This window comes from Hemitrygon akajei, chromosome 14 (assembly GCF_048418815.1).
Source record: "Hemitrygon akajei chromosome 14, sHemAka1.3, whole genome shotgun sequence".
Lineage (NCBI taxonomy): Eukaryota > Metazoa > Chordata > Chondrichthyes > Myliobatiformes > Dasyatidae > Hemitrygon > Hemitrygon akajei.
Window position 1 is genome coordinate 50804834 of NC_133137.1, and position 19424 is coordinate 50824257.

The window sequence follows — 19424 nt, forward strand, 5'->3', positions numbered from 1 at the left end:
CCGACATGCACCCCAAAGGCTGCATATCCTTCCCAAAAATAAAACATCTTTGGGCTGAGGAAACATGTTCTTCATCAACTGAAATTTCTCACAGTGTCCTGGTGCCTATCAACTTTAGTTCAATGAGGGCTCTTTGATGAAGAACGACGTCAGTTGCAGTCGTTCTCATCTTGCCTCTGCAGTCCAGTTCTTTGGTCCATATCTGTGATAATAGGGCCTGGAGAATCGAGGTCTTGCAGACAGGTCATTGGTAAGCATGTTAATGCAGAGCAAACATGATGGAATTATTGTCAATGACACCTTCCATCATTACATAGAAGCAATGCTGAGCCTTTATAGAGCATTGGAGACACTGCACTCAGTGTATTGAGAGTAGTTTTGGGCTCCTTATCTAGGAAAGGATGTGCTGGCATTGGAGAGGGCCCAGAGGAGGTTCACAAGAATGATTCCGGGAATGAACGGGTTAACGTATGAGGAGCATTTGATGGCCCTGAGCCTGTGCTCACTGGAATTTAGAAGAATGAGGGGCATCTCATTGAAACTTATCAAATATTGAAAGGTCTAGATAGAATGAATGTGGAGAGGATGTTTCCAATAGCAGGGTAGTCCAGGACCAGAGGGCACAGCCTCAGAATTGAAGGATGTCCCTTTAGAACAGAGATGAGCAGGAATTTCTTTAGCCAGCTGGTGGTGAATTCATTGCCACAGATGGCTGTGTATATTGAAAGTGGAGGTTGATAGGTTCTTGATTAGTCAGGGCATCAAATATTGCAGGAGAAGGAGGTTGAGAGGGATAATAAATCAGCTATGATGGAATGGTGGAGCAGACTGGATGGGCCGAATGGCCTAATTCTACCCCTGTGACTTATGGAGTTAGGGATCACAACAGCCATTCAGCATCACAGTGCAACAGAATGCCAGCAGTGAAGAGGCAAGCAAAATGTGGGTACGATCGTTATTCACCCAGGGTTTGGCAGATCCCACTCAACGCAATGAGTTCACCTTCATCCTGAGGTGGAATGGGAACACGGTGTCTCAGAGTTCCTGGTGACATAAACTGAGCATTGATCCTGCCCCTGTCATATCTTAAGGGCTACAAACGCAAAACGCTGGAGGAACACAGCAGGTTAGGCAGCATCTATGGAGAGGAATAAGCAGCTGATGAGCTGGGCCAGGACCCTTCATCAGTCTTGATGGAAGGTCTCAGTTTGAAACATCGACTGTTATTCCTGTCCGTAGTCGCTGCCAGACCTTCTGAGTTCCTCCGGCACTTTGTGTTTGCTGCTCTGGATTTCCAGCACCTGCAGAATCTCCTGTGCTTATGTCCTAAGGGCTGTTAGTTGGGGATGTTCCTTCCTACACATTTGGAGAGACTGCTTCCACTGGTGCCCATACACCATGGCCACTCAGGGAAGTTGTTTGATTGCCACAGTCACCGTTTGGGAGAGTAGTAATGAATAACCCAACACTTCACCCAATCATAAAGGCCCAGAGGTTTAAGGGTACATGAAGAGGTCTGAGAAATACTGGACGATGGACTCTAGATCTGGTGCTAAGGACAGTTTTAAAGATGGAAGAAGTGCATTGTTGTAAGGTCAGATAACTCATGCCATCAGTTAACACCCGGCAATGTTGGTTTCACTGGAAAATATTTATCAATTATATATCAGTATTTAAAGCGAGGAAGAACATTTCGTCTACAGAACCTGACTGCTGACACCCCACTAAGGGTGGTGGGAGAGGCAGATGAATTATTGGGATTTAAGAAACTCTTAAATAGGTGCATGGATGATAGAAACATGGAGGGGTACTTAGAAAGGAAGGGTTACATTGAACTCAGACAGGTTGAAAGGTTGGCAAAACATGGTAGCTGAAGGGTCTGTCGTGTGCTGAGTGTTCTGTGTCCTGTGATCTATGTCCTACCATCAGAGACTCATCATTATAGGGATGAAATTAGGACTAGATGAAACAAACTTTCACCTGCTATACTGGGCAGATCCTGCCCAAGGCTCACAAGGAGGGTGGAGTAATTTCTCTGTTCTTTGGGAATGTTTGAAGCAAATCCGTTCAACCTATACCACAGTTTTACTACAATCCATACCAAATCAGTACCATATTTCATACTAGAATGTTACCAAATTTTACGTACAACATCTGAGTGAGTGATAGAATTTTAAATATGAAGACACAAACATTACCATTCCTCGTTTTGTAAAGGGCCATTTTAACTTCTTTGATTCTGAAAGAGAAAATTGAGATGGCATTATAATTTTAAAACATGCCCTGATTGTTAATCCGCATCTTATAAATCACACAGAACATTCCACCTACCAGGCTTCTGAAAAGTGACACATTTTGAACCAGGTCAATGGTTCCTAATAGGTCCATGAACTCACCTATATTGAGAGTGGGTGTCCATGGTGTACGATAAAGATGCTCAGCATCATTGGAAATTAATAAATCCCCTGGAAATATATCAAGTTCAGGCAAACAGACAACCATTGAACTGCCTCTGCGACTGGACAAGCACCTACAATGGACAAAAAACGCATCAGGCTGGGTTTTGACCACAGTAGTCATTGAATATTTCCATATGTAGAAAATTCAGAGCGGGACACAATGTACTTCCTTCAAAACTTGACTCTTGTATCTTATTTAGCCCCCAGACAGGTCCTTGCTGACCAGCACACAATCCTAGCCTCTCTACAGCCTCAGAACAACACCTCTGCATAATCTCACCCCTCATTCTTCCTGTAATCTCTCCTGAAACCCTCAGGGATAGACATTGCTGTGTTCGATTTTCAGGGGTAAAGTGACTAGTGATGTTTTCACAAGCTCTCATAATTGTCAGCCTGCAGCACAGCGGGTGCAACCTCTGCAAACAGCTCTCGAACGGACATAAAACAATATCAGAATTAGTTTTATCTCCACTGACGTTTATTGTTTTGCAGCATATGAATATGTATACAGTAAATTCCAGTTAATTGGGACACACCAGGACCAGTATATTTTGGTCCAATTAGCTGGTTTCATGGAAGTAGTTAAAAAGGTATAAAAAGACAAACTGTATAACAGATTAAATACTAAATGAAATACAGAACAAATTAAAACACTGCAATAGTACTACAATATTATAAAACTGGGAATTAGTTATTAATATTTATTGATGGAGGAGTTTATCCAGTGTACACAATGAATGGAATCAGCACAGACACCTTGCGTAGTTAATGGACTGCCTTCATACAATGCTATTGATGACTGCATCCTCCAAATCTTCATCTTCATTGTAACATTCAAGGTGATTGTCGATAGCTTCAAATTCTTGGTAGTTCTAAACTTGCTGAAGTAGTGAAACTGTTTCATTTCCACTCCCAGCCATTTTTCACATCTCCAAGCCTGAATGCTTAAAACCGCAGTAAGCAGAACAGTTCTGAATTGTCCTACTGCTTAATTCTCGCCAACCATCAGTGATAAAAATCACTGATTATTGAACACAAACACACACAACTGACACTATTTTAAAACTGTTTGCTGTAAGCATGGTGTAGTATCCAATGGTGTCAGGGTCCGGTCCTGAATCCGCGTTCCGGGTCTTGATCCGGTCCAGGGGCTCCGGACTCCAGGTCCTGCAGTTGTCCCTCCCGTCACCCGTGATCTAGTTAGGACCCTCCTGGCTCAAGGAGGCACACCTGTAACTCATTGAGCTGCAGGTGTTTATAAGGGGCCTTGGGACTGGGACCAGGCAGGTGGTCGTTTTGTTCTGTTTCTCCACTGGCTCTGAATTCGTCTCTGCATTCTGTTATCCTGTCCGGGCTCAGATCTACTCTTCATCATGCTTCTCTGTCCCGTACCAGTACTGCCAGGTTGGTCCGCTCCCCCACCTTTCTTCCCATGCGCTGGTCCCGCTTCTCCACTGGTTTGTTTTGTTCGCGCGGTCTGCTGGCCATTCCTGATTTTCCCGTTATCATGACTGTTGTGTTGGTCACCCTGGACCTATGCCCGTTCCTACTCCTTGCCTCCATCGGGCAGGTCTGGCTGACCTGCTGCTGCCCAGTGGGGGTTCTGCCCCGTCCTCCTCTTCCGCCTGAACCCTGGGATTGTGCCCCGCACCCGCCTAGGGGTCCGCGTCGTGCCCAAGCCTCCGGTGTTACCGCCTGGGAGGCAGCCCTTCCCGGGATATATGCGGCCCGCCCAGGGAGGGCTCTCCGCCAGCCTATCTAGCCAACTAGACTGGCCTGCCTGCCTGCCTGAACCCCGAGAGCCTGTCTACCTGAACTCGAACTCCGGGAGCCCGCTCCACTCTGCCTGCCTGAACCCCGGGAGCCTGTCTATCTGAACTCGAACTCCGGGAGCCCGCTCTGCTCTGCTTGCCTGAACCCCGGAAGCCCGCTCCACTCTGCCTGCCTGAACCCCGGGAGCCTGTCTACCTGAACTCGAACTCCGGAAGCCCGCTCTGCTCTGCCTGCCTGAACCCCGGGAGCCCGCTCCGCTCTGCCTGCCTGAACCCCGGGAGCCCACTCCACTCTGCCTGCCTGAACCCCGGGAGCCCGCTCCGCTCTGCCTGCCTGAACCCCGGGAGCCTGTCTACCTGAACTCGAACTCCGGGAGCCCGCTCCGCTCTGCCTGCCTGAACTCTGGGAGCCGCTCCGCTCTGCCTGCCTGACACTGTATCTACCTGAACCCCAGCTCTACCCTTAAATGCCACGGCATCCCCATCCTGCCCTCCCCCTAGTACTTCAGTGTCTGCGTCCTGCGTTTGGGTCCATTCGGCCGCGTTCCTGACAAATGGCCACCCAAGTGTGTACGACTGATGCCAGTTAGCTAGTAGTAATGACCCTCTGTGATGAGGGTCTTTAATGATGGATGCTGCCTTCTTGAGACATCACCTTTTGAAGATGTCCTCGATAGTAGGGAGGGTGGTGCCCACGATGGAGCTGGTTGAGCTTACAACCTCTGCAGCTATTTCTCATCCTGTTGAAATGATTCCTCTACACCAAATGTTGATGCAACCTGTAAGAATGTTCTCACAGTACATCCACAGAAATTTGTCAGAGTCTTTGGTGACATATCAAATCTCCTCAAACTCCTAATGAAATATAGCCGCTGGTGTGCCTTCTTCATAATTACATTAATATGCTGAGCCCAGGATAGATTTTTAAATAAGCAAACACGCTTTCCACTGCTGGACCCCCCCCCCACCCCCACCCCCATGAGGACAGGAGTGTGTTCCTTTAATCTCCCCTTCCTGAGGACCACAATCAAACCCTTGGTCTTACTGATGTGGAGTGCCAGTGTGTTGTTGTTGACACCACTCAACCAGCTGATCTATCTCACTCCTATATGCCTCCTTGTCAGCGCCTGAGGTTCTGCTAACAACGTATGTGTTATCAGTGAACTTACAGATACAATAGAGACAACACTCTTCCAGCCACAAGGGAGAGTGGCTACTGGACAAATGGCTGCTGTAGAGGTGAGTACTCCCAGGGAGAGGGATAGAGACAGCTTGCAAGAGGCATGGTCTTTGTCTTACAGGCAGGTCCTCATGGCAAGAGGTTGTTAGTGATGGCTCAGTAGAAATGAACGCAGTTTCTGACTGCTTGTGCTGTGGCGATGCCTGTAATGCTCGTGTCTGCTCTGCCTGCTGAGCAGGAAGAAAAATAAATTAAGTCCTTTCTTGAGTATGGAGTATGGGTGATACTTCTGATTCTGCAGGGATCAGCAAGCCAAGAGATGTGGCAGAGATCAGCGACAGCCTGGAATGACACCATTGCAGGCAAGTTGAGACTGACCTTGACCTCCAGGGGCAGAGTAGTCCAGCAAGCTGTGAGGCTGTATTGCAGGCTGGAAAGCCACAGGTCCCAATAAGGATCAAGAAAGTTCAAACTAAATCTATCATCAAAGTACAAATATGTCACCATACTTGAGATTCATTTTCTTAGAGATTCACAGTGAACATAGAAATACAATAGAATCGATGAAAGACTACACACATCCAATGTAAAAAATAAACTGTGCAAATAAATAAATAATACTCAGAACATGAGTTGTTGAGTCCTTGGAAGTGAGTCCATGGGTTGCAGAAACAGCTCAGAGTTGAGATGAGTGAGGTTATCCATGCTGGTTCAGGAGCCTGATGGTTGAAGGGTAATAACTGTTTCTGACTCTGGTGGTGTGGGTCCTAAGCTTCCTATACCCCGTTCTTGATGGCAGCAACAAGAAGACAGCGTGCCCTGGCTGGTGACCTTTCAGTGATGGTTGCTGCTTTTCTGTGGCAGTGCTGACTGGTGGGGAGGGCTTTGCCTGTGATGGACTGCGCTGTATCCACCATTGTCTGTAGGCTTTTCCATTCCTGGGCTCTGGTGTTTCCATACAGATCATGCTGCAACCAGTCAGAACACTCTTCACTCTGCATCTATACAAGCTTATCAAGATTTTAAGCGCCATGCCAAATCTGTATGAACTTCTAAAAAAGTAGAGGTGCTGCTGTGCCTTCTCTTTGATGGCATGTGCTGGTCCCAGGATAGTTCCTCGGACATGATAATGCCGAGGAATTAAAAGTTATTGACCTCCAATCCCCTGATGAGGACATGCTCATGGACCTCCAGATTCTTCATTCTGTAGTCGATAATCAGCTCTTTGGTTTTGCCGATGCTAAGTGAGAGGTTGTGGCTGTGGCACTATTCAGCCAGATCTTCAATCTCGCTCCTGTATGCTCTTTGTCACCATATTTGATTTGGCCAATGACAGCGACCAACATCAGCCAACTTAAGTATGGCATTAGAGGTGTATTTAGCCACACAATCATAGGTATAATGTGAGTAGAGCAGGGGACTAAGTACACTACATTGGTGCACCTGCGCTGATGGTGATTATGGAGGAGATGTTGTTGCCCATCTATGCTGACTAGGGTCTGCATGTGAGGAAGTTGAGGATCCAGGTGCGTGATGAGGCATGGACGTCTCAGTCTTAGAGCTTAGTGATTAGTTTCAAATGGATGATAATGTTGAATGAAGAGCATCCTGATGTATGCATCTTCACTGTCCATTGGTTCCAGAGCTGAGTGAAGAGCGAATGAAACTGGCAAATTGGAACTGACCACGTCAGTCATCAAGCAGAAGTGAATGTTCATGACCAGCCTCTCAAAGCACTTCATCACGGTGGATGTATGTGCGACTGGACAATAGTCATTCAGGCAGGTTCCCACATTTTTGTTGGGCACTGGTGTGACTGTTTGAAGTAGTTGGGTACCTTGGGCTGCTGAAGCGGGAGTAAACACTCCAACCAGTTGATTAGCACAGGTCTTCACTACTTCATCTGGCCCAGATGCTTTCTGTGGGGTCACCCCTCTAAAGGGGGTTTTCACATCAGCCTCCGAAACTGAAATCACAGGGTTATAGGGGGCTGTGGGAGCTCATGCAGCTGCCTCTATGTTCAGCAAGGCACTTTTAGCAAGGATTTCAGGACGAAGAAGTTTAATAAGTGCTGGTTGTCAAGTGCTGAAATAAAAATAGTTGCACTGAGATTGAAAATCTTTCTGCAGATAAATATTTGCTGTTGCAGTACAACTGACATCATTCAGGGGAGTTTTATGCCAGTGAGAGTGAACATCCTGATGATAAAGGAGGTGACAAACATCTTGGCAGGTGCCAAGACAACCAAAGCCTGGGTAAGTAACCAGGGATAAACCAGTTTTCAACAGAACACCATGGCTGCGTGAACTAACTTCAAGCCTCCAGCCTCGGACTCACAGACACATGGCTTCACTCATCATTTGTAACCTTTCTCTGTAGTGGGGCCTCTCTCCCACAAGCAAACATCCAGAATCAGGCCCCAGCTCTTCCTTTTATGTGCTCTGAGGGATGGGCTTTTATTGAGAAGGCCTATTCAGCAGCAGAAGTCAGTGGGCCCATGGGTTTTACTGAATTTGCAAGCATAGGTCTGTGACTGAAATGATCAGCCAATGATTGAAATGCCACCCAGGAGCCAATGAGCCTCTAGTCAATTGTACTACTTCACCGTTCTACCACTACAGCGCATCTTCAACATGAGCCTGGAGCAGAGAAGAGTACCCAGACAGTGGAAAACATCCTGTATTGTCCCGGTACCGAAGAAACCACAACCAAAGGAGTTGAATGACTTCAGACCTGTTGCCTTGACGTCGCACGTGATGAAGACCATGGAGCGGCTGATAATACAGAATCTGAGGCCACAAACCAGGCACGCCCAGGATCCTCTTCAGTTTGCGTATAAGGAGAAGGTGGGAGTGGAGGATACTATCACGTATTTGCTGCACAAATCACTCTCTCACCTAGAGGGGGTCAGTTGTGCTGTGAGGATTACATTCCTTGACTTCTCTAGTGCCTTTAACACCATCCAGCCCAAGATCTTAAGGCACAAACTAACGGAGATGGGAGTAGACTCTCACATGGTGGATTGGATAGTGGACTACTTGACAGATAGACCTCAGTATGTGCGGTTGGGAGACCGTAGGTCTGACACGGTGGTCAGCAGCACAGGGGCGCCGCAGGGAACCGTACTCTCTCCGGTCCTGTTCACCCTGTACACATCAGACTTCCAATATAACTCGGAGTCCTGCCATGTATAGTGGGGTGTGTCAGGAATGGACAGGAGGAGGAGTATAGGAAACTGATACAGGACTTTGTGATATGGTGCAACTCAAACTACCTGCGTCTCAATATCACCAAGACCAAGGAGATGGTGGTGGACTTTAGGAGATCTAGGCCTCATATGGAGCCAGTGATTATTAATGGAGAATGTGTGGAGCAGGTTAAGACCTACAAGTATCTGGGAGTACAGTTAGACGAGAAGCTAGACTGGACTGCCAACACAGATGCCTTGTGCAGGAAGGCACAGAGGCGTCTGTACTTCCTAAGAAGGTTGGCGTCATTCAATGTCTGTGGTGAGATGCTGAAGATGTTCTATAGGTCAGTTGTGGAGAGCGCCCTCTTCTTTGTGGTGGCGTGTTGGGGAGGAAGCATTAAGAAGAGGGACGCCTCACGTCTTAATAAGCTGGTAAGGAAGGCGGGCTCTGTCGTGGGCAAAGTACTGGAGAGTTTAACATCGGTAGCTGAGCGAAGGGCGCTGAGTAGGCTACGGTCAATTATGGATAACTCTGAACATCCTCTACATAGCACCATCCAGAGACAGAGAAGCAGTTTCAGCGACAGGTTACTATCGATGCAATGCTCCTCAGACAGGATGAAGAGGTCAATACTCCCCAATGCCATTAGGCTTTACAATTCTACCGCCAGGACTTAAGAACTTTTTAAAAGCTATTATTAATGCTTTTGAGATAGTGATTTAGATGCATATCATATTTTTTTTACTGAGCTAAGTATTGTATGTAATTAGTTTTTGCTACAACAAGTGTATGGGACATTGGAAAAAAGTTGGAATTTCCCCATGGGGATGAATAAAGTATCTATCTATCTATCTATCTATCTATCTATCTATCATAGTAACATCTTATCATGTTACACAGGTATAATGAGCAGAGGGGGGCAAAACCCAAGACAAAAGGAAGGGGGTAAGGTGCAATGCAAAGGACTGGGAGATCTCCAGCTGCCCAGTGGACACTGAGATTTCTGTGTTTCTTTCATTTAGACTTCTTACACCTGCTCTTGTATCTTCTGTTCTTATTCACAGCCTCAGAATACAAAGATTTCCCTTTAGAATAGAGATGAGGAGGAATTTCTTTAGCCTTTCTGCAGAATTCATTGCCACAGAAAGCAGTGGAGTATATTTAAATCATTGGGTATATTTAAAGTAGAGGTTGATACTGTAGGTTCCTGATTAGTGAAGGTTACGAGAAGGCCGGAGAAAGGGATAAGAGGGAAAATAAATCAGCAATAATCAAATGGCAGAGCAGACTCAATGGGCCAAGTGGACCAATTCTATGTCTTATGGTCTTGTTTGACCTCAGTTGTAATCGCTCTCTGTAGACAGCCATAGCTGTGGCAATTCATCTCTATGTTCTGGAATCCTCACCTTGATCCCCTTAATCTTCGCCAGTGATTTTGTTAAGCTTCTATGTGAGCAGTAAGTCCTGATTACATTTACTCATCAAATTTCCATATCCCTTTAATCGCTTCCTTCGCTCACTCAGCACTGAGTTGACAGCCATTAACTCCTCAACTACATTCCACATCTTCGCAGCTCAGTGTGTAGACATTTCTCTCGCCCTCTGCTTTAAACCCAGTTCAATTAACCTTATACCTGTGGCCCTCTTGTCAGGACCTATGAACTTTGACATTCAGCCTATATCGAGAAGGGTATCCAGTCGTCATTGAGCACCACAGCACAGAATCAGGAGCTTCGGCCCATCTAGTCTGAGCCAAACAATTTTTCTGCCTAGCCCCTTCACCCCACTCCTGGAATATAGACCCCCATACCCCTCCCATCCATATACTGTACTTATCCAACTCTCTCTTAAATGTTGAGATCGAGCCCATATCCACCACTCCTACTGGCAGCTTGTTCCACATTCTGAACCTAGAATCATACTGACCCAACTTTACCATACTGAAATAGTTCCTTTGAGTAAAGGCTGCTGATTATCATTTATCCTCCATTCCATCTACACGGACAGAAAGCAGAAACGGTTGAGTTGTTGTGACGTTCCATACCTTTCAGGCTCTGAATCCTGGGTGGTCTGGGGAAAGAGAAGAGAAAGAATCCTGAGATGCAGCTAATAGTTTCCTAACCATGCAGTTATTCAGGCAAATCAAATGACCCATGAGAAGCAATCATACATTAAAGTTCATTCACTTGTATAAAGTATTGTATACCATTTGAAGACTGCAGATGAAATAAATTACAAGCAGATTCTCATGTGGTGATGTCCATAATAATCTGATTGCCTTAGACCTTAATTCTCATCAGATCTGGGGAATATTTACCACTGAACATTCCTCAGCAATTTTAATTTCGATGAACAGGATGATACCTGCTCCTCAGTTCCCAACTCAGCGTGACCTCTCGCTCTCACAGCCTTGCCTCAGAGGCAGATGGCTCTGCTCAGCCAGTGGGTCCTCACTCAGTCTGCCGGAGGAACTCGGTGGCTGAGCAGCGCCCGTGGGAGGAAAGCAACCATCAGGGTTTTCGTTTGAAACCCTGTATAAGGGCTATTCCACAGATGCTGCTCGACCTGCTGAGTTCCTCCAGCCAATTGTTCATGGCTCCTGATTCCTGAATCTGTTCCTCCATTGCATCCTTATTGCTTCAGTGACAGGGTCTCCTTCAAGGAAATCACCATTGGGACACTGAGGATCGGATAGGTGTTTGAGATGTTAGATAAGTGCAAAGTTAAACAGGATTGTTGTCATGGCTGATTTCGACTTCCCAAATATTGATTGGCACCTCCTCAGTGCAAAAGGTTTAGAATTTGTCAGGTGCGTCCAGGAAGGATTCCTTACACAATATGTGGACAAGCCATACTGGATCTGGTCTGAGGTAATGAACCAGGTCAGATGACAAATCTCATAGGTGAGCATTTCAGAGACAGTAACCACATCTCACTGACCTTTAACACAGCCATGGACAAGGATAGAAGCAGACAGTATTTAATTGGGTGAGGGCTAATTAGAATGGTATTAGGCAGGAACTTGGGAGTTTAATTTGGGAACACGGAAAAGCACAGCAGAAATGTGGAGGTCATTCAAGGAGCACTTGCATGGGATTCTGGATAGGTTTGCCCCATGGAGGGAAAGGCTGGTGGGGTAAAGGAACGAGTGAAGCAGAACATTTAGTCAAGAGGACAAAGGAATCATACTTAAGGTACAGGAAGCAAAAATCAGGCAGTGCTCTCCAGATTTATAGGGTAACCAGAAATAACTCAAGAGTGGATTTCCGAGAGTTAGAGGGAAAATGAGAACCCCAAATGGTTCTACATGTATGTGAATCACAGGAAGATGAATAGAGTGAGAGTAGGACCACTCAGGGATAAAGGGGTAAATGTGCCAGGAGGCAGAGGAGGTAGGGAAATCCTTATAAATACTTCGCTTCAGTATGCACCAGGAAGAGAAACTGTCAATCAACTAGGAGTTCAGAGTAAAACAGGCTAATGGAGCATGTCTGTAGCCAGTGGTGTTCCACAGGGATCTGTTCTGGGAAACCTGCTCTTTCTGAAATGCTATAAATGATTTGGATGAGGAAGTGGAAGGATGGGTTAGTAAGTTTGCTGATGACAGGAAGGTTGGTGGTGCTGTGTAGAAGGTTGCTGTAGTTTACAGTGTGTTAGAGATAGAATGCAGAGTTGGGTGGAGATGTTACAGACAGAGTTCTATCAAAAAGTGTGAAGTGATACACTTTGGAAGGTTGAATTTGAAGGCAGAGTACAGGGTTTGTGCCAGGTCTTTTACAGCAGTCTGAAGGAACAGAGGTATTTAGAGGTCCATGTCCATGCAAAGTTTCCACGCAAGTTGACAGGATGGTTAAAAGACATATGGGGCACTGGCCTTCATTAGTCAGGAGACTGAGTTCAAGAGCTGTGAGGTCATGTTGCAGCTCCATAAAATCCTAGTCCTTTGTGTTCAGTTCTGGTCACCTTGTTTCACGAAGTATGTGGAAGCTTTAGGGAGGGTGCCGAGGAGATTTACCAGGATGCTGCCTGGATTAGAGAGCTTGTCTTATGAGGAAATGTTGAGCAGAGGGCTTTTCTCTTCAGGGTGATGAAGGATGAGAGGTGACTTGGTAGAGGTGTACAGCATTATGAGAGCTATGGATAGAGTGGACAGCTGAAACTTGTTACCAGTGTTGCAATGGCCAATATGACAGGATGTCAATTTAAAGTGATTAGTGGGCTCTTTTACACAAAGAATAGTGGGTGCCTACAATGCACTGCCTACAATAAGAACATTTAAGGAACTCTTAAATAGGCACCTGGATGTAAGAAAAATAGAGAGTTATAGGCTGTGCAGGAGGGAAGGGTTAGATTGATGGTTGAACAGGTTTCTATAGGTTGGCACAAAACTATGCGTCAAAGGGCCCATACTGTGCTCTATAGGTCTATGTTGTATGTTCCGAGTACCACCACTCCCAAAGCACTACATAGCTTAGATACATAGAGCAAAGTAGGAGAACACACAATGGTCCTCATCCAGAGGTCAGCAATGGAAAGGACGTGCAGCTTCAAGCTCATGAGTGTCAACATCTCTGAAGATCTACCCTAGGCTTAACATATTGATGCGATTATGAAGGCATGCCAGTGGCTATTTTTCATGAGGGATTTCAGGAGATTTGGTATATCACCAATGACTCTGAGAAATTTCTACCGATGACATTCTGACCAGATGCATCACCATCTGGTACGGAGGCCCCAATGCACAGGATCAGAAAACGCGATAGAGGGTTGTAAATTCAGCAGTCTTCATCATGGACACTAGTCTCCCCACTACCTGGGACATCTTCAAAAGGTGGTGCCTCAAGAAGGTCCATCATGAGGACCCTCACCATCCAGGGTTTGCTCTCTCAAGATGCTTGGAAAGCTGAAAGGTCTGAAGGTTAAATAAATCACTTGGATCAGATGGACTACACCCCAGAAGTAGCCGAAGAGATTGTGGAGGTAGTAGTGGTGAGCTTTCAAGAATCACTAGATTTTGGAATAGTTCTGGGGAACAAGAAAATTGCAGATGTCACTCCACTCTTAACTTAAGAGAGGCAAAAGATAGAATATTATATGCGAGTCAGCTTGACTTCAGAAATTGGTAAGATGTTGGAGTCTATTATTAAAGATGATGTTTCGGGGTACTTGCAGACATGTGACAAAATAGGTCAAAGGCAGCACTTTTTTCCTTATGGGGGAATAATACCTGACAAACCTGTTGGAATTCTTCGAGGAAATAAAAGGGAGACAAAGGAAAGGGAAGAAAGAAAAGGATAGACAAAGGGAATATGTTGTTTACTTGGATTTTCAGAAGATTGGCTGACTGGCAGGAAGATAGAAGTTGGCTGATTGGCAGAAGGCAAAGAGTGGGAATAAAAAGGCTTTTTCTGGTTGGGTGTTGGTTTAATGGTGTTCTGCAGAGGCCAGTGTTGGGACCACTTCTTTTCACGTTATGTGTCAATGATCTGGATGATGATCTTGTGGCCAAGTTTGTGGACAATATGTAGATAAGTGGAAGGGCAGGTAGCTTTGAGGAAGTAGGGAATCTACAGAAAGATTTAGACATTAGGAGAATGGGCAAAGAGTGGCAGTTGGAATACAATGTGTGGAACTTTGGTAGAAAGAATAACAGTCTGGATTTTCTAAACGGAGAGCAAGTTCAAAAATCAGAGGCGCAAATGTTATTGGGGGTCCCCATGCAAGATCCCTAAGGATAACTTTGGTTGAGTCGGTGGTAAGGAAGGCAAATGCATTCATTTTGAGAGGACTAGAATAGAAAAGCACCAGTGAATAATGATCCCTTCAATGAAATCGTCCAGATAGGCAATCTCTTCAATTATTTCACTTTCTCTACATCTTCTGTGTCTTCTTTTTGTTTAGATTGTGTTTTGGAAACTGTTGGAGCCTCTGATGTGCAGTTTGGAATTTGGTTGAATCTTATAGTCCTCTGCTGTCCCCAGAGAGGATCACAACCACAAGCCGATTTAGGGTCTGATGTTCTTGTTGGTGTGTTTCTGTGAGGGCCATCTGTTGATTTTTGTGTGTGAGAGAGGGAGTGGGGCTTTGATGCTATTGTTGCTGTTTGTTTTTGTGAGGGAGGGCGTTGAGGGCTTGATGTCATTGATGCTGTTTTTTGCAAGGGAGGAGACTGGAGTTTGAGGTTTTGATGTTCTTGCTGCTGTTTTCTGTGTGGGCGATCTGTTAGTTTTTTGTGCAAGGGAGGAAGTGGGGGCTTTTGGGGTTTGTGAGTTTTGTTTCTCTTTCTTTTTCATGTGGGAGAGGGGTGAGGTCTTTTCTTTCAAGAGCTCCCATTCCTGTGCTTTTTTTTCTGTATTTCGTGACTATCTGGAGAAGGCGAATATCAGAGTTATATTGTACATGCATACTTTGACAATAAAGTGAACCTTTGAACCTTATAGAGGCAAGGACATAATGCTGCAGCTTTATAAAATATTGATCAGACCACACTTGGAGCAGTGTGAGCCGTTTTGGGCCCCTTATCTAAGAAAGGATGTGTTGAAGTTGGAGGAGATCCAGAAGAGGTTCACAAGAATTATCCTAGGAACTAAAGGGTTAATGTATGAGGAGTGCTTGATAACTCTGGGTCTATACTCACTGGAGTTTAGAAGAATGAGGGATCTCACTGAAACCTATCAAATATTCAAGTGTCTAGATAGAGTGGATGTGGAGAGGATGTTTCCTAAAGCGGGGGAGTCTAGGACCAGAGGGCAGAGCCTCAGAATAGAGGGACATCCATTTAGAAAAGATGAGGAGGAATTTCTTTAGCCACAGGGTTGTGAATCTGTGGAATTTGTTGCTACTGACAGCTGTGAAGACTAAGCCATAAGGTATATCCAAAGTAGAGGTTACTACTCCATGTTCTTGATTAGTAAGGGCGTCAAATGTTTCGGGATGAGGCATGAGAATAGGGTTGAGACAGACAATAAATCAGCCGTGATAGATTGGCAGAGCAGGCTCAATGGTCGGAATAGCCTAATCCTGGTCCCAGGTCTTATGATCTTTTGGTCTCTTCGCACTACAAACATCAGGGAGGAGGTCCAGGATTCTGAAGAGGCACCTTCAACATTTAAGGAACAGCTTCGTCCACTCTGCCATCACAGTTCTGAACAGTCCGTGAGCCCGTGAACACCACCTCACTATTTTTGCTTTTCAATATGTTTCATATTGTAACATAGAATATTTTATGCACTGCACTGCACAGCTGCCACAAAGTAACAAACCTCACTAGATAATAAACCTGACTCTAATTCTGTTTTTAACCAGTTTAAAAGATTAGCTTTAGCTTTATTGGTCACAGGTGCGTTGAAGCCTACAGTGGAATGAATGTGTTGTTTGCACCACCCGAGGTAGAGGCTGTAGCACTCAATTTAAATGAACAAGTGATCTGATTTACATGTGGGGGGAGACGTTGCACTCGTTCCCTGCAATTTGGGGTTTTTGTTTCCATAAATGAAAAAAGAAAATGCTGGAAACTGTACTCAGTCAGTCAGACAGCATCTGTAGAAAGCTAGTCAGGTCTGAGAGAAAGATAAACAGGTTAGACTGGGTAAAGGAGAAGGTGGGGAGGGTAATAGGTGGAACAATAGGAATTTCTCTAGTAGGGTGAGACAACACAGCAGATAAGGGGCTGTCTTGATCAAGTTATCTTAGTCCCACTCATTATCCTCTCTCACCTTTGGGACTACTTAGACTAACTTGTATCTTTCTCAGTTCTGATAAAGGTCCTGGACCTGAAAAATTAACTGTTTCTGATCCTGCAGATGCTGCCTGATCTGCTGAGAGTTTCTAGCATTTTTTGTCTTTTATTTCAAATTATTAGCATCTGCATTTTTCTGGATTTGCATTGACTGTTTACGTGGCACTTTACAAACGAGATTGTACTCACTTTGATTGTAAGTCACAATGTAAACTCATCTCCATGCTGATGCAAACCGGACACTTTTTACAAAATAATTTCTGATCATTCATCAATCCCAGATCCCAATCCCAAAAGCTCAGAGCAGAGTTGAAGTTTTGCTGAGTGTGACGATAACATTAAGTGCATTTGAACTATTTTGAGTACGTGGTGACTTGGCTGCTGAATATATTGAAGACAGAGATCAAGAGGTTTTTAGGTATTAAGGGATATCAATGGCAATGCATCTGGTGCAGGGAAGTGACGCCATGATCTAATTGACCAGTGAAATAGGAATAATGGTCTGAAAGACCTATTCTCACTTCTATTTCACACTTTCAATTCTCTAATAGTGGTTGAAGTTAACCATGTCTGTCTGGGTGAAACTGAAATGAGGGAAGAGACTGAGGGAACTGTGAAAAACTGGTGAAGAAGTATCATTTAAGAAGCATTGGGATAGGTACAAGGGAGGGTAGGGCTGGAAGGGATTTTCAGCACGGGAAGTGGAGACAGCTGCGATGGTAACATGGGCTGATCGGAACCAGGAGCCTGTGTCGGTGCCGTATTGCTCCATATCTCTATGAGTGAAAGACGTGTGAAAAATAAGATTAAGGAGAGACAAGCAGCAATAAGGACAGAGGAACAGAGGAAAAAGGGAACATAAAAGGCAGCACATTGTCCGGTTTATTGCGTGATCATATGGGAGATCAGTGATGCATGGACCACATTTGCTACATTTCCCTTCACCTTTTGCTGCTTATTTCCACAATGAACAGCACCTCTTTTCCAACACAGATACAACGGGACACACGGGATAGTAGTGGGAGACACAATGAGCTGTACTGACCACATTTCCCATCCAGTTTTTGGATTAAAAATTGATGTGTTCACACTCATAATGGAGACAACCTATGGGAGTATGTGGGCAGCACGATGGCATCGTGATCAGTGCACCAGCTGTAGAGCGGGGGTTCAATTCCTGCCAATGTCTGTAAGGAGCTTGTACCTTCTCCCCATTTCCTCTGTGGCCCACATTTCAAAGATGAATTGTTAGGGTTAGTGAGTTATTAAATCATCATTAACATTTCTGGACCAAATCAGATCTGGAAAATTTGCAAAGAAAAATAAAAACAGAACTATCTAATTTTAGAAAACACCATATACACTTAGATTAACACTACCGAGGACAGAAGGAGGAGGAATAACTAACATAAAGAATTGACACAGCAGTCAGATAAAACTTGTAAGTACATATATTCATCAATGAAACCAGGAATCAGCACTCTCTGTGAGCGTATGCAGTTCTGATAAGAAGTACACACCACAAAATGTAAATGAAAGCACAGCTCAGACAAATGAAGAAATTATCACTACAGATGAAGAAGTTAACCAATGGAAAAGCATGGCTGTCCATGGAAGGCAAACCCAGGATCTGAACAGCCTAGATGTCGACAAGGCTCAGAGTGGGAGACCACTTCCCAGAAACAGACGCTCCTTGTGGCAATACAGGACCAGGTGGTTAACACATAAAATGACCAAAAATGCAGAATAAAAGATCAACAAATTGAAGATGATAAATGCAGAAAAGGCTAAGAGAAACCAGATACAATCCAATACATTACAGGGTCCTGCAGCAGTTTGACTCAATCAGGCACAATCATGTGGCAAGCATCATTCACCTAAATCTTACTTTAAAATACAATCTCAGAAAAGTCACCATACCTTACCAAAAATACCTTATTATAAGACTGATCTAGTTTTAGAGTCAGAGTCCCACAAATTACATTACAACCAATCCATTATTGCAGATAGATCAATCCATAATAACTGTCCAGGTAGAATAATACAGGGTAAACAAGGAAGAATAACTTACTTAATAGATATAGACATTCCAAACACAAATAACATACAGAAATCAGTAAGTAAAAAACACCAAAAATATGCTGAATTAAAAGAGGAAACTGAAGGACTGTGGAACATGAATAGAGTCTACATTGTTCCAATAGTATTATCTACAGCTGGTAGTATCCCAAAGTCACTGCACAATAGTATTAAACAATTAGGGTAACACAGCATAATTTACATACATCTCCAGAAAGCCACAATACTAAATACAATTAGAATAGTCTGAAAGTTCCTAGCATTTGAGAAATGAGTGTGTTCGGCTGTACCTTGGTTTTACCAGCTTCAGCTGAAAAAATAATAATAATAACTTATTTATAAAATACTTTTCATACAGATGATGTAGTTCACAGTGCTTTATACTGGGATAAAATGCAAACATGAAAATTAAAGACAAAAAGATGGCAATTAAAAGCACGTTTAAATAAGTAGGTTTGAAGCTGGGTTTAAAAATGTCATCTGAGTCTGCATCCCTTATATTTTTAGGTACGGGTTCATCAGAGCGGACCTGCCCATTACCTTTTGAGGGATATTAGTTAAATTTAAGACAGACAGAAGAAGACCTGAGAGCTCGAGCAGGATTATAAAACCAAAGTGATTCTATGATGTACTCCAGTCCTAGGCCATTGAGAGCTTTAAAAAGAAGTAAGTGAACCTTGAAATAAATTCTGAAAGAAACAGGAAACCAATTCGGACATAGCTGGCTATGTTAGCGAGTTGTGGCAATGCTATGTGGGTGATGGAAACATGGTGACACTTGCAGGTTGCTCAACACAATCCTCACTGATTAGATTTTATGCAAACAATACAATTCATTGTATGTTTTAATGTACGTGTAACAAATAAAACTAAAGCTGATCTTTTGAAGACTGGTTCTGCCAGTTGAGAAAATACATCATGACTACTAGTGGGAGAATGCTATTACAATCTGACAAGCTTGCACTGCAGTTTCCACAATAATTATAATAGAAATATGCAAAAGAG

General features: G+C 44.3%; 1 protein-coding gene across 6 annotated transcripts in view; it reads right to left on the reverse strand.

Moving 5' to 3' along the window:
* The window catches only part of plekhg7 (pleckstrin homology domain containing, family G (with RhoGef domain) member 7), a 90507-nt gene that overhangs the window by 43866 nt on the left and 27217 nt on the right, over positions 1-19424 (reverse strand). For 5 of the 6 annotated variants that reach the window (XR_012101394.1, XM_073066041.1, XM_073066040.1 and 2 more), the window contains 3 exons: positions 10647-10672; positions 2397-2530; positions 2199-2239 (listed from right to left, as the gene is read on the reverse strand). Coding sequence is in view for 5 of the 6 variants with exons in the window: in XM_073066041.1 (XP_072922142.1) it covers positions 2199-2239; positions 2397-2530; positions 10647-10672 (201 nt within the window). In the remaining variant the exon portion in view is untranslated. Of the gene's footprint in view, positions 1-2198; positions 2240-2396; positions 2531-10528; positions 10673-19424 lie in introns of those variants that run through there. The other variant, XM_073066042.1, reaches the window with a different exon arrangement.